This window comes from Acanthaster planci, linkage group LG15 (assembly GCF_054643075.1).
Source record: "Acanthaster planci isolate LZ-2023a linkage group LG15, COTS_SCS, whole genome shotgun sequence".
NCBI classification, from domain to species: domain Eukaryota; kingdom Metazoa; phylum Echinodermata; class Asteroidea; order Valvatida; family Acanthasteridae; genus Acanthaster; species Acanthaster planci.
Window position 1 is genome coordinate 2,959,270 of NC_141791.1, and position 13,974 is coordinate 2,973,243.

Here is a 13,974-nt window from a genome sequence, read left to right on the forward strand (position 1 = left end):
GCGGTTACCCTCCGGCTATCACAGACGCTGCCTTCAATCCCGCGCGAAACGGCTCTGAAACCCACCGGGCTCAAGCAACTTGATTGCGTCCCCCTCGTACTCACATACCACCCTCGAAACATCCGGGTACGTAATGTTCTTCACAAACATTTTCGTAGACTCGGAAATGATGCAGCCACAACTTCCATTTTCATCGAACCCCCGATTAATTTGCGCGTTTAGGCACGATCGAGCTGTCGGGGACATGGTTGTACGTTCCCGGTTAGATTCCGTCTCGCCGTCAAAAGCAGGCAGCAACTCCCCTTGTCAGCGCCCCAGATGTAACACCTGCCCCTACATAATTAAAAGCCCGTCGGTCGTTGGCCCCCCCGCGGTAGCTGCAGCATACGGGGGCATCATACATGCGTTACTAGTAATGTGGTTTATTGCATTACATGTCGTCGCTGTGGTAAACTGTACATCGGAGAGACCAAGCGTCGCCTTGGTGACAGCTTCGCAGAACACTTGCGCAGTGTACGCCAACAAACACCTTGTCTCACTGTTGCGCAGCACTTTTGCGCACCGCTACATTCCTCGGTGACGTAAGCGTCTGCATTCTGCGGAAAGCGTCATCCGACGTACAGCGTAAGGAACTGGAGCAGCGCGTCATTTTCGAACTTGGAACGCACCAGGGGGGAGGAACGTGGACTTTTCTGCGTTCATTCAGAACTGGCTAGGTCCGAAACGGTTGTCTAGAGCTAGGTCCACGGCTATTGTCTACGGCGCTCATTTTGAAATGCTCTCTAGAGCTAGCTAGAGCTACGGCTACGACGTCATCAAAAATCTAGTCAAATGAATTGTCTTGATGTAGCACGCCAAACGTCAAAATGGTGAGCGATCACAGTGTGAGTGCCACTGCGATTGATACAGTGACAGTGGAAAAAAAGATATATGGACGACAGAAGACATATGATTATTTAGACTGGTCTGAAAAATTCTAAGTAATTTCTCGTACAACGACTTGGTATTTTCCTTCCTACAACTAGGTCTAACGTTACAAGAAGTAATTCAACCAGGCCTGGGGCCTAGGCCCTAATTCATAAATTGGAGTTTTCTCAGTAATGTTTCTGGTTTAGCGAGTTCAACCAAACCAGGTCAGTTGACGAACGTAGGCTATCTAGAGAAGCGTGTGAAAAATGACTGCAAAGTTTGCATTCTCATGAATAGTTTTTGTTGCTCAAAACTTTGAAATGATTTCTGGAGAGTTGGAGGACGCTATCCCAAGAACTGTGGGGTCCGACGTCCGCTTAGCAAACTTGGGACCCCCACAGTTTTGGGGGTAGGAGGACGCCACTTGAAATCCCGTGCACAAATCCTATGTACATGTACATGTAGCTCTCTCTTCTAATCATGCTAATATTAGAACAGGATCCCCAAATTTACAATCCCACCGAATTAAAGTATGACAGAAAAAAATGTTGCATCCTGGCTCCACTTCAGCAGTTGTGTACAAAGTCGGTAATTGTCTGTCAGTCCAGAATTTGTGTCTTTCCAGCATTTCTGTAATGACTGACTTTTATTGAGTTGATGTACGATGAGAAAAGTGGAGTCAGGATGCAACATTGTTTCCAAGTATGACAATGAGACGGGTCTGAAAAACTCTTTTCAGTGATTTCTCCATTAATTTGATTGAACGACTTGGTATTTTCCATCCTAAATTGAACTTTTCTGCAGGCCGACATGCTTCGCCGTCGGTAATAGATAGGGTTACCGCACCTGGGCTAGGGTCACTGCATGTACTATGTAGCCAGGCAGTGTAGGGAGCCTGCTAACCAGCCAACATGGCGCACTTCGGCATTCACCTGATTGCCCTCACACAGCGGTGCCAAACCTCTTAACACTCATTTGGTTATGACCCCCTGCGTCATGTATAACGTCACGTTAGAGGGCATTTTATACTTCTTCCAGTTTTTCAGGGATAGGCTTGAGTTAACATTTTGTGCATTCATTGTCCTTAGGCCTACTTTTAATTGAACAATTTGTGCACTTAAGAGTCAAACCACTACTACCTACTACTAGTGCTGAGAACATAGTCATCATGATGAACACAGAAAACCCCAATTTTCCATCCTCCATCATGGCTGTACTCCCCTGTGTTAGATTTTTAGTAGTGGGGGTATTAATGTTACTATTAACGTACAAGTACTCCCCACAGATGCAATAGGCTGGAAGAACATATATGTGACAGGTTTGATGCTTATCAAACGATTAAGTCTAATGATTGTGTCTCTTTCTTAATACGTTTTCTTCAATAGGGACATAGGGACTGAAGATGAGTGTCGCACATTTATCAACCTTTGGAAAAATCATGAAGAAAAATTCAAAAAAGGAAAACAAGGTGCCACGCGTGATGCTTTTATGTATGTTAGCAAGAAGGATTCAAGGACTTTTATGTACACATGAAGATCTGCATTGAATCTCTTAGTTTGCTTGAGTATTAGAGTCTTCAATTTTCGTTTCACCCTATGAACTCCCTAGAAACAATCATTTTGAAATTTGGGAGTGTTGACATTTAGTGTGATAATATCTCTGATATAGGTTTTCCTCCACGATGACAATCTTGCTAGTAAGCACTGTGAGAGAAGTAATTGCATGTAGCAAGCTTACATCTATGCAGTTCTGGAAAGCATCTATGTCTGAAAGGATTTTCATTTGTATTTAGTGTTTCCTAATGAAACTTCTGAAGGGAGTAAAGGAAATTTACTTGATAATCAACTTCTCATCATTGACATATGCATGTCCCAATTATTGTACAGAGTAATACTGAAGGAAGTGGACCTGCTGGAGAAAGCTGTCCCCAGAACAGGCAAGAAGTGGACAAATTTGACCCAGAAGTTTAAGGTAAAGTATCTTTGGAATTTTTCTTTAATGTTAGAAAGCAGGACACTCAAATTGTACTGACCATGCATGGTTGGTTACCAGTGAAAGTAGTAGGGCTAATGAGGAGCACGATGTACCATTTTACAGAATTGTTTTCAAAGAAACTGATGTTCATTTACAACAAAAAAAGTCAATATATGTAGCCTGCTGCAAAATGGTATAGTGCCCTTTTGTGATGAACGAGACAGCGCGCCTGTTCGCTCACTCGCTGGGTCAGCAGGAACCACGGTTTGATCAGTTATTGTTAACTAAAGAAAAAACATTTTCTTGTTGTTTTAAACTTGGTGAATATTGTTAGTGATTTGATGTTACAGCGTAACCACTGAGCACACAAGCCTTAGGGTCCAACGGCTTACACAATTAGTCATATAAGGCAGCTATTTCAAAATGACTATACTTGCTTGATGTTTAATTGGTAAGCATTTTTGGCCATGTGTATGTGGAGACTACACAAGAGCTTAAATGTAATGGTGCTCATTAAGGCGATGAGCCAGGTCTATCTGTGCAGCAATGCGATGTCTGAGGGGTTCAGCAAATAAACACGTGTGCCCTATCAAGATCCAATGGCTCTGCAACAACTTGTTCAATGATTGGATGGTTCTCGTTGTCTGCCTGGTCCAGCTCCTCTCCCCACTCATCTCCAGCTAAGATGCAAACATTGTGCATAATTGCACAAGCTACAGCAACTTTTGGTGCTAGATATGGAGAAACCTGAAAGAACACACATTAAAGATTTTTTTATTACTACTATTGCTTATTAAAATGTTAGGTTGAGTGCGGTTATACACTGGGCCTTGTGGGGCACCGGAACGATGGGAAGTACCCCCACAAGGCCAGTTTGTACCTTTTGGGGTCCACAAGAATTTCATGAAACTGATATTTGGAAATAACTCAAAAAGGGGAAATTTTTGATGGGTAAAAATCGGTCGCAAATTGGCACGGATAAGCTGTATCGGCAAGAATGTATAATAGCCTTCTGGTGGATAATCCCGCCGACGGTATAATGGACTACATTTCAGCACACGAGAATCGTGGACAGAGCCTGGGTACCCGGCAAAAACATCAAGAAATACTCCCCTGTGATCACAGACTGCTTGCATGTTAATTGAATGAAAAAACTTGCGGTTGAGGTAGTCCTCACGTCTTGATCCAGGGGGCATTATCTTGACATGAGTTCCATCTGTCCTACCAGCAGCCATGTTGATGACATCACTATGGGCCCCCTGCAGGAACCCTTCTGCGATTGCAGGAACTTCATCTTTCCGAGGCAGTTTTATGATGGTTTTGATGGCACCCAGTGCTCTCTTCAAAACTTTGTGAACAATATCGCAGATGCTCGATCGGGGAATGCCCGTGGCTGGATATACTACACGGTAGGCTGACCCGCAAGCAAGCCAGAACAAGAAGCTTAAGAGTTGGATTTGGTCATCCCACCCATGGTGACTTTCTGTCGAGATGACAGTGAGCAACTTAAAGAAGGATGCCTGTGTGACACGACAGTGTTTCTTAAGTTGTTCCGGCTCTCTCAACAAATCCAACAACAAATGGACTCGTGGCGTGCGATAAGGTTCTCTTGGTAAAATCTGACAAGGAAATATGCAAACACGCTTATCTGAAAGTATAGTTAGATCCACATTCAAATATCTAACTACGTCCTGCTGTTTGCAAAGCATGTGAAAACATGTTTATCTGAAAGTATAGCTAGACCCAAATTCAAATATTTAAATATGTCCAGCTGTTGTTTGCAAGGCAGGATTCATTGGGGCAGGACTTTCGCTTCAAGCTAAACATATAGCTCAGAAGTTCTCCCTTCATCCTTATACTAAATTAGTATACATGTATGTTGCCACCTGGCCAGTCAAATGAAAAAGACTGTGAGATGTTGATGTGCACCAAGAATGCATCTTTCAATATCTAGTGATGTACTTTTCTATCATTTATTGTGATAATGCACTGAATTGACGCTAAAAAAGTTATAACAATATCTATCATATCATCATCCATCCTGAATATTGATCGCCGGCCGGTGGTAAACAAACATTGCGCGACGAGCAGACGATAATTCGGTTACGTCATAAAAATAAACGCTAATAACACTTGAGGGCGCAATACGTAGCCGTACCTGCGTCCGAATTCGATATGGCTAAGTGCTTCCCAAGACGTAGTCGTAGCCGTAGACCTAGACCATAGCGCTAGGCAACCGTTTCGGACACGGCCACTGAATCTGCTTGCCCCGAAGCAGGTACTCAGTTACCGAAAGCTCGGCAATCACATATTTCAGAGCACTGATTTGATATTATATATTCTGGTTTTGTGCTCTTTTTAGACCTATTATTGAATATGCTTGTCCGGTTTGGTTCCCTGGTCTGGTTTCTTTGTAGCATTCGATAGAAAGTGTTCATTGTCGTTTCACTCGATCTTGTTTAGGTTTACCCCGTAGACACATACATGGATTTCACATTAACAACTTAGATTATACTGCTCGTCGCATCCAACTGGGTTTACTTCCCTTACTCAATAGGCTGAACTTTTTGTCGGTGGCTTTCATTGCTAAACGCCTGTACAATAGGTTTCATGTTAATGTTGAAAGTCTTTCCGTAGTCAATACTAGGCATCTTGACAGGGTCAAGTTTCTTCCCTTTTCCTCGTGTACACAAGCTTTTTATGACTCATTATTTGTTAGATTCCCAAGATTGTGGGACACTTTACCCATAGATGTCACAACAGAAATTGTTTTCAGTTTTAATTCTTTTATTTCAAAGTTAAGAGACCATTGGCTGTCTCCTGAGGCTAACATTGTTTGATGCCATAATATTGGTCCTGTATTTTTACTCTACATTCCATTGTTTATTTATCTAGTTTTATTTTTGTGCGTTTTTGTAGTTTAAGTCAATTTTTTTATCCATTTTTTTCTTGTATGGCATGCCATAATCAGGAGGCATCATAGAAATATTTCTATAGGGCCTAAATCCCGAATTTGGGACTGATGGTTTCCAGTTCAGGGTATTTCTTTCACAAAAAGCCCCAAATTGCGGGCCTTTAGGGGGCGGCTACATTCAGAAATGTACATTCCATTGTTTATTTATGTAGTTTTACTTTTGTGCATTTTTGTATTTTAAGTCATTTTTTTATCTAGTGTTTTTCTTGTATTTGTTGACAGTTTTATGGAGACCCTCTCGACAGTGATTGAGTTCGCTTTTAGGCTATCCGTCAGGGGTGTCAGCTCAGCAAATATTGTTCCAATATGTTGATATGTATTGGTTTTTGTATTCTGTGTTGGTTTTTGTACCCTGAAAAATAATAAATGAAATGAAAGGAAAAATTTTTGTCGATATTCTGATCACGATGTTACGCAGCCTTCTACATTACTCGGTTACCGAAGCTCAGCAATCATATTACAGAGCATTGATTATGCGCAGTAGCGTATTTGTTTGCTGGCTCAAAATGACGTCACAATCGTATTCTATTTATAGGTTCGAGGTTCACGCGCAATTATATATGATCGTGGGAAAAGGCTCGGTCAGCTGAGCTAGACATCTTGTTCTGCACCGCCATCCTTGTTGATTTCTACACGTACACCTGCGTCGAGCAATCTGTAATCGTCAAAATGTCTTCACCGCCTCAGGCGAAAATTCCAGCCAAGATGGACATTGTGTGTGTACAGGGCGTGTGGTGGCCAGAGTTAGTGACCGAACAATCCCTAAAGGCCGTTAAAACTTTCGAGGTTAGAGACGATGACGTGTGGGTCGCAACATGGCCGAAAGCAGGTAGGGACCTAGTACCTCTTTCATTGTTCGCCGCGCGCAACCGTGGACCATAGAGCAAGAAACGGACTAATGAAACACGTTTTCACGCCTTCACGGTACGACCCTTCCTCTTTTTAATGACCTCAGCAGTTGACCTCCACTGATATTGGATATCAAGGCGTTAAGGAGGGTATTTTGTCGCCCGTTGCAGAGAATAATATTCGCCTAGACCCCTCAGAGATATCCTAATTAGGCTGCTTGAATAGGGTCCCGATAATATCCCCCATCCCGGTGCTATCTGCAACTCTACGCACCCCCCCTGACCCCCCCCCCTCGGGCAACCCAACTGCAGAGAGGATAAAAATCGAATGTACCCTTCCACTAAAAATATCGATACAGGGCCGCCTGCATGGTACGGGCTGGTAGGTGTCACGACCATTGCCGATAACAGATCAGTGACGATGGGCAGCGTTTCAAATCTGCTTGTGTGCACACTGTGATATATGAAACCTTGGGACTGCTGTCGAGTATATATTTTCAAAACGTGAAACATTTCTATGAAGGACATTTTTTGTCAAAGTCTGTTTTTATGTAGTATTTTTTCTCAACTTTATTTTTACGAGATATATTCCCCAAGTTCGTTTGAGATGCATATTCCCCAGTTTGTTCTCGTAAGATCTGTAAATGGAAACATTGTTTCCATTTTTGGAAAAATGATCGTCGGTGTGAGATTTCTTTTTCGAAGTACGTGTGAGGAGATTTTTCTAGTTCGTTTTTGTGAGTTATATTTTTGAATTTAATTTTTATGAGAAATTAATCCAAACATAACAACAAATATCTCCTGAAAATTTAATTCGGAAAAATATATCCCATAAAAAACAAACTTCATCAAAAAATTTCTCGTAAAAACGACTTGTTTCCCAAAATAGAAACAACGTCTCAAAACATAGATCTCATTAGAATGAACTTGAGAATGCATGTCTCGAACAAACGAACTTTGGAAAAAAATTATGTCTCGTACAAACGAAGACGGCAAAAATACACGGACGTATATTTTAAAAATCTGGACTCGCAATGCCCTTAATCAGCTTATAGAGATCATTGAATCCACTCGCGGCCATTTTACCGAGCGGAATACAAAGCTTGCCCGACAATGCCCGCCTTTGTTCTCCCCAATAGAAGCGAGCCAACCCGCACATTTGTATTCGGCTCGGTAAAATGGCCGCTGGTAGGCTTCTATTTCATACAAAGGCGTTTGCAAGTCCAAGTTTTTTAATACGTCCGCGCAAAAATGTATCATCTGAAAACGGACTCCGAGAAAACATACTTGTACTTCACTCTGAAAATGTTTACTTATTTAATGCACTACATGGCTTTCGTCTTTATAAACTACTGCTGATGAGTGCTGCAAACACGTCGCAGTGTAAGCTGTAAGGGGGGTATTCTTTCCTTCAATTCGCCCATCGCCTGGCTTTACACGGAGTTTCCGCTGAAGACTCTTCCTTATAGAATGTTTAGTCCTTTGAAGAAGAACAGTTTTCTTCAGCAATGGAGGATTGGAGAGGAGGAAGAGAAACGAGTAATTATTTGGACTGAACTGCAGTCATTTGCAAAAGTTTAAGACCACCTGGAAATGAATTAATATTTGTGTTACTGGTCCTGCATTGTATTGTCTCATTGAATGATTACATGTACATTACATGTTTCTACAGTAGTCCGTAACATCAGAGTCGTGCCATGAGCACATTTGAATGATATGTTTTGCAAAGGCAGGTCTTGTATGATATTTTGGGCACACTATAAGACAGTAAACGTGTCAAATCATGAAATGAAGTCAAATATTTGTTCAACCAAGATGTTAAGATTACGCACTGAAAATCAACATAAGTTGCCGTAGATAATTAATTTGAGTTTATTATATGTGGTTGTAAACTTGTGCAAATGATCATACTTTAAGGGTGTATGGTGTCCTTTTGAGAATAAATTCATCAATGAAATTTTTTTCAGGTACTCATTGGGTTGCTGAAATCTGTCACCTTATCTTTCACAATGGTGACGTGGATAAGGTTGATAGAGCGCAGCAGCCGATGCCATTGGAGTTTGACGTCAAACCAGGTGACAATAGACTCCCCCGCTACAGGGCTGCGCCATCTTGGAAGTCTCCTCGCGTTCTGGTCACCCACGTTCCCAAGAGATTCCTCCCGGACCAACTGCTGGGGGGCAAAGGAAAGGTTTGTGTATACGAGGTTGATAAGCACCAAGTTGGTTCGGGATCAAAGTGTTAATGGATATTATATGGAAGTTACCTACGCAGGCAAACTAACATTTCTTAGGTCCTGTGAGGCCCGGTAACCTCTAGAGTAGTGGACTTTAATTCTGTCTTTTGGCACGAGCCTATGTAATGCTACTATACGCAGTTGGCTGATCTCCTTAATTGCTATATGTAACACCCACGTGCATAATGAAAGTTTAGTATGAATCTCTCAGAAAACCTATGTCGGCCTAGACTACAGCTCTTTGGGGGTGCATGCCTCAAACTAATGATCTGTTAAATTTGGACACCAGTTTTGTGCATGCATAAATACGCCTGCCGAGTTTGGACATGTACAGGTACACAGTGGCTTCTGTCTGATCTGCAGTTGTCATGCAAAGGTGTTCATAGAGAGAGATGCCGCGCCATGAGTGAGTCAGTTATTGGACCCAAAATGGCGGATGCATCAATGCACACGGACGAGTAGCGCTGAGTAGTTGCATACTGTGCTGCACACATACATGTAGGCCTACCCAACAATGGTTCCAAAGTCTGAAATTGGCACTTATACCTTGGTCACAACATGTACAAAGCGTTTACACTCGGAGAGCCTCACCTTTGCACTTATTAGCAATTGGCTTCCAGATATAGCCAGTGACTTGCATATTCTCTTCAGGGTGCAATGTCCAATGCGAGGAAAATTCTCCGCCAGGCCGAGGCACTTAAAAAGTACCTCAGCCCACAGATTCTTTCGAAAAGAGGGGTCTGTGTGGGCCAAGAAATTGTGGGAATGTGTAAGTATGGCCCAGGATCATCTCTTTGGATTCAGGGGCACCCATCTGGGGGCAAACCAGACAAAACTGTGATTGAAAATTTGTCAGAGCTTGAGAAAGGTGAGGGATGTCATTTGAAAAATGGCTGCTGAGATTGGGAACATTCACTTTTTGGGGGGGCGAGTTTGTTTGGGGCGGATAATTAAAAAATTCATTGGTTTACCTACTAAAAATTGAAAATCAAATGAAATAAGAACGACCAAACAACACATTGTTTTCGTTTGAGAGGCCTCAGGGGCTTCAGTTGCCTGCCATGAGGTTCTTTATTTTTGTTGATTTGACACTATTTTCAATAGAGCTTGAATTAGTTCAGTGCACCTTTAAGCATGCATTCGTGAGCAGCGCTACGCAGCACAGAAGAGCTTGGAAAGGTCAAAGTTCCGACGTTTTGAATGCTGTCACAATAGTCTGGGAAAAGTTTTGCATGACGCGAAATATCTGCGCCAGTGACTAGTAATAGTAACATGTTATCCGACCATGGGTACTCCCCCAAAACACAAGACTTTTGAAGTGTTTTGAGCACCGCTCTCTCACCTTTTTTTAATGCAAGACGAGAGACAGTTGCTGAACTCGTTAAGTAAAGTGGCTGCACAGTGGCGTGTCCAGGTCTTATAGGTCTTTAGGAACAACACAAAGTGAAAATTTTCCCCCAAACGACGGTGCAGTTTTATCACCGGTAGAAAATTGTTCAACTTCCCATCGGGCGGTACCGTAGTAGTATTTACGAAAGCTCATGCTTTCATATCCTTTTAAAAAAGAACAAAAGCAAAGACGGAGAAGACGGCAACATGTCGGGGGGGGGCAGCCCCCTGACCCTGGAGACGCCGCCGTTACTGCCACCTGATAAAATGGAAGTGTTGTCTTTCTGATTAAGGTGATCACTGTCATCCGAAATCTCAAGGATTCGCTGGTTTCCAATTACTACTTTGTTAAAGGATGGGACCCGGAATCCACTCTGACCTTCGAAGAGTACCTGCAGAAGTATCTGTATTCAGGACAAGGTACGCGAGATCTTTTCAACTTTTCATCATTCCAAAATGTGTTCCATAAAAACAAAGAATCATGAGGTTTAGAAACAAGCATCAACGTAGGATGCAGCTTACGCCACACCCACTTCCAGACGGTGAGGCAGTGGAACCATTGGAACCGAAAGTTGCGGAAACTTGGCGTATTAGCCAATGAGTGCTCGTAATCAGTACACCATGCGCGTGTGTGTGACGGAGTTCCCAGCTCCAACCCAGTGGGCTCTGGCTGACTTGCCCTTGATGCTCCCGTGGAAAACAGGGGTTTATTGCTTGAATATCAAAAATAATTGTGCGTGCTTCTGTCGTCTCTTTTTTTTTCTGCAACATTTAGTCTCCTTCACGCCTTGGTTCGATCACGTGGCCGAGTACTGGTCTGAGCGGCACAGCCAGCAGTACCTCCTTCTGAAGTACGAGGACATGAAGGCGGTAGGTCAGCCATTTTGTGCATTTGCTCAGAACACATAAAACACTTACTTTACCATTCATTATATTGAACCCATGCAATTACTTAACAAGCTTTGCCTCAGTTTTTTTGCTTGATTTCTACAGGACACGCGTGGAGCTGTCATTCAGATCGCCGACTTTTTAGGCCGCGTCCTTTCGGATGAGGTGATCGACAAAATTGTCGGCTTGGTTACCGTGAAGAGCATGAAGGAGCGGTACAACGTTGCTGGAGAGCTGGCGGCGCCAGGAACAGGGATGGAAGGCAAAGTTGGCGCGCCCAACCTCATGCGAAAAGGTAGATACTAAATGTTTCATCACTTGCTGAAACGTGATACATGTATAGGTCTATGTCATGTAGGCCCATGCATTTTGCGGTATAAGGAACTACTGACACGTGCTCATGACTTTTGCAACACATTGCAGGTATTGTTGGAGATTGGAAGAACACCTTTACTGTTGCACAAAACGAGAAGTTTAACGAATACTACCGAGAAAAGATGGCCGATTCGGATCTGAGACTGGGCTTCTTGTAAACACGGACCAAAAAGGTCGTCCTAGAGAGAGCTGCCGACTGAAGGGAACAGAATATTTACACTTTTGAAGGACACGTTCGACCACAAGCTGAAGTTTACCACGGTACCACTTTTTTATTAGTAATCATTTTTGGTAATGACACCAAGGATTCCTCAAAAACACCCAAGGCACTGTAGCTTGCAAACCTGAAGAAACCTGTGGAGTGGAGACAATGAGAAGCAGTCACAGTTTTAGAGGTGGGAGGAAAACCCCAAAGAACATTTTGTGTAAAACCCACAAAATAAGGTAGGGACAGAAAACCCAACGGCGACTGAGCCAGGATTCGAACCCGGACCTCAGAGGTTCAAGGCGAGGATAGAACCACTACCCCGACCTGACAGCCTTGTGTAACTGATGAAGTATTGTCTATTATGCGTAGATTATGTTGGTTCAAGGGCTGGTTTTCGTGCTTATGCTTTTTTATAGATAGACACATTTCGTGCGCGTGGCGTATCGCACTTCGGTATACATGACTTGTACTCGGTATGCAAAGGCGAGGTCGATTCCAGATAAGAGATGGCCCTGTGATTAGCATATTTACCTTTAGTTTATATTTCTTCCGTCATCAATGAAACGCTGTGAATTTGTCGAATGAACAACGCTTCATCTTGACCCGTAAAAAGGGCCCTTCTCACAGTAATTGCTGTTTTGTATCACGGCAAAAATGATTGCTGATTTTGTGCAGTGAGTGTTCTGAAACGAATTTAGAAACGTCACGTCGCTTTTTTGGTTCTTTTTTTTTTTTTTGATTTTCATGTTTTGGATTACTGTTTCCGACTTTTCCTATTGCAACATGATTTCTACCGGTGCCTATACGGGTCTGCACCACTGAACTTTAAATAAAGACTATTATTTTACAAGTCATTGATCCACACCACTGATGTCTTAGCGCCGCGTCGAGTTGCAAAACGGAGAACTCTGCCAAAAAGCTGTAATCACTGTGAGCGCCATCATTCAAGCAAGCAATACACCTGTGCAGTGCACAGGTGCACCAGCTGTGCGTGCCTGGCGCAACGCCTGCACCTGATTAACGTGCACTGCGCAGGCCATAGAGGGTTTGCGTAGTAGCCACCTTACAGGGCAGTTCAAAAGGGTATGCACAAAGGAGGCTTACCGGTGCAACAAAAGAACGATGGCTACCAGGCAAAGCCTCTATTACTTGCTTTTACGCGTATTCACGGTGGAGTTCTCCATCTTGTGCCGCTATGCGGCGCTATATACAATGTTTGGTCTACATATCGCAAGTGAAATGACTGCAGACACCCACACAGCGCTTCAACAGGGGCACATACACGTCAAGTAAAATCAACAACCCTGTTCAGTGAACATCATAAGCATTTCATAAACAAGTTTTTCAAAGATCGTCCATCCGGACGATCGTTGGAGAAAGTTGTGAAATTTCTGTTTTCTCGAAAATGACAGCAATCTAGGCAGAAAGATTTTACCAGTTGTTCGATGCTGTTATTTTTCTAATTTACAATAAAATATAAGATATTTGGATAAGCATTAACTTTATCATGCATAAACTAACTTCACACAGCTATTTTCATGTACGAGCATAATTATGCTCTTTATCAGTCCATTTATAACATATTTTTGTTTTTCTGAATGCCCCAAGTGTTCTTATTTCCAAGTTGTTGAATACAGAATGCATGTTTTTCTACTCGTTCGTCCGTTTGTTTATTTTGTCTTTATCATTTCAGTGTAGTTTTCTCTGAGTGATTCGTTGTTTTATTGGGCATTTCTAAGACTTTGTCTTCTAAATATGCCTCCATATTGCTCTTTCATTAATTACTTCGACCAGTATAATTCAACCTTATTACTTTGCAACTTTTGGAAGTAAAGTTTGACGTACACAAAATAAAAATTATTAAAGCAGTTTCATTTTTAGATGTTACAAGCGGTGTGTACGAAACCTTTGCTTTCGGTGACCAGAATTAGAAACAATTCGTCTTCACTGCACGCGAAGGGTGCATTCGCTCTGTCCTGTTGATTAATGTGAGCAGAGTGCTGCCCGCACATTACACCAGGTGCGGCAGATGTATACAAGCCCCCTCTTGATGTACGCTCTGGTACTCCTGCCGTAAGCGCACAGGAATTGTGTTTACACAACTAGCTCCTCGAACATGCTCGAACGCACTCCTGGTTCAAAATGACGTCAAACTTCTGTGTTCTATTTACAC

At 42.6% G+C, this 13,974-nt stretch overlaps 1 protein-coding gene across 1 annotated transcript; it reads left to right on the plus strand.

Moving 5' to 3' along the window:
- The first annotated feature begins 630 nt into the window (after positions 1-630).
- LOC110974445 (sulfotransferase 1 family member D1-like) lies at positions 631-13,461 on the plus strand. Its single transcript, XM_022226079.2, has 8 exons — positions 631-869; positions 2,796-2,880; positions 6,393-6,686; positions 8,673-8,896; positions 10,624-10,750; positions 11,106-11,200; positions 11,324-11,513; positions 11,642-13,461. Exons 3-8 carry the CDS (start codon positions 6,527-6,529, stop codon positions 11,749-11,751), a joined length of 906 nt encoding a protein of 301 aa, XP_022081771.2. The 5' UTR covers positions 631-869; positions 2,796-2,880; positions 6,393-6,526; the 3' UTR covers positions 11,752-13,461.
- The last annotated feature ends 513 nt before the right edge of the window (positions 13,462-13,974 follow it).

Bases quoted from the DNA above. Each gene is read 5' to 3' on its own strand.
- LOC110974445 (XM_022226079.2), top strand. From the start codon at position 6,527: ATGTCTTCACCGCCTCAGGCGAAAATTCCAGCCAAGATGGACATTGTG. The intron at 10,751-11,105 runs GTACGCGAGATC...TGCAACATTTAG, and splicing joins GTATCTGTATTCAGGACAAG to TCTCCTTCACGCCTTGGTTC. The intron at 11,514-11,641 runs GTAGATACTAAA...AACACATTGCAG, and splicing joins GCCCAACCTCATGCGAAAAG to GTATTGTTGGAGATTGGAAG.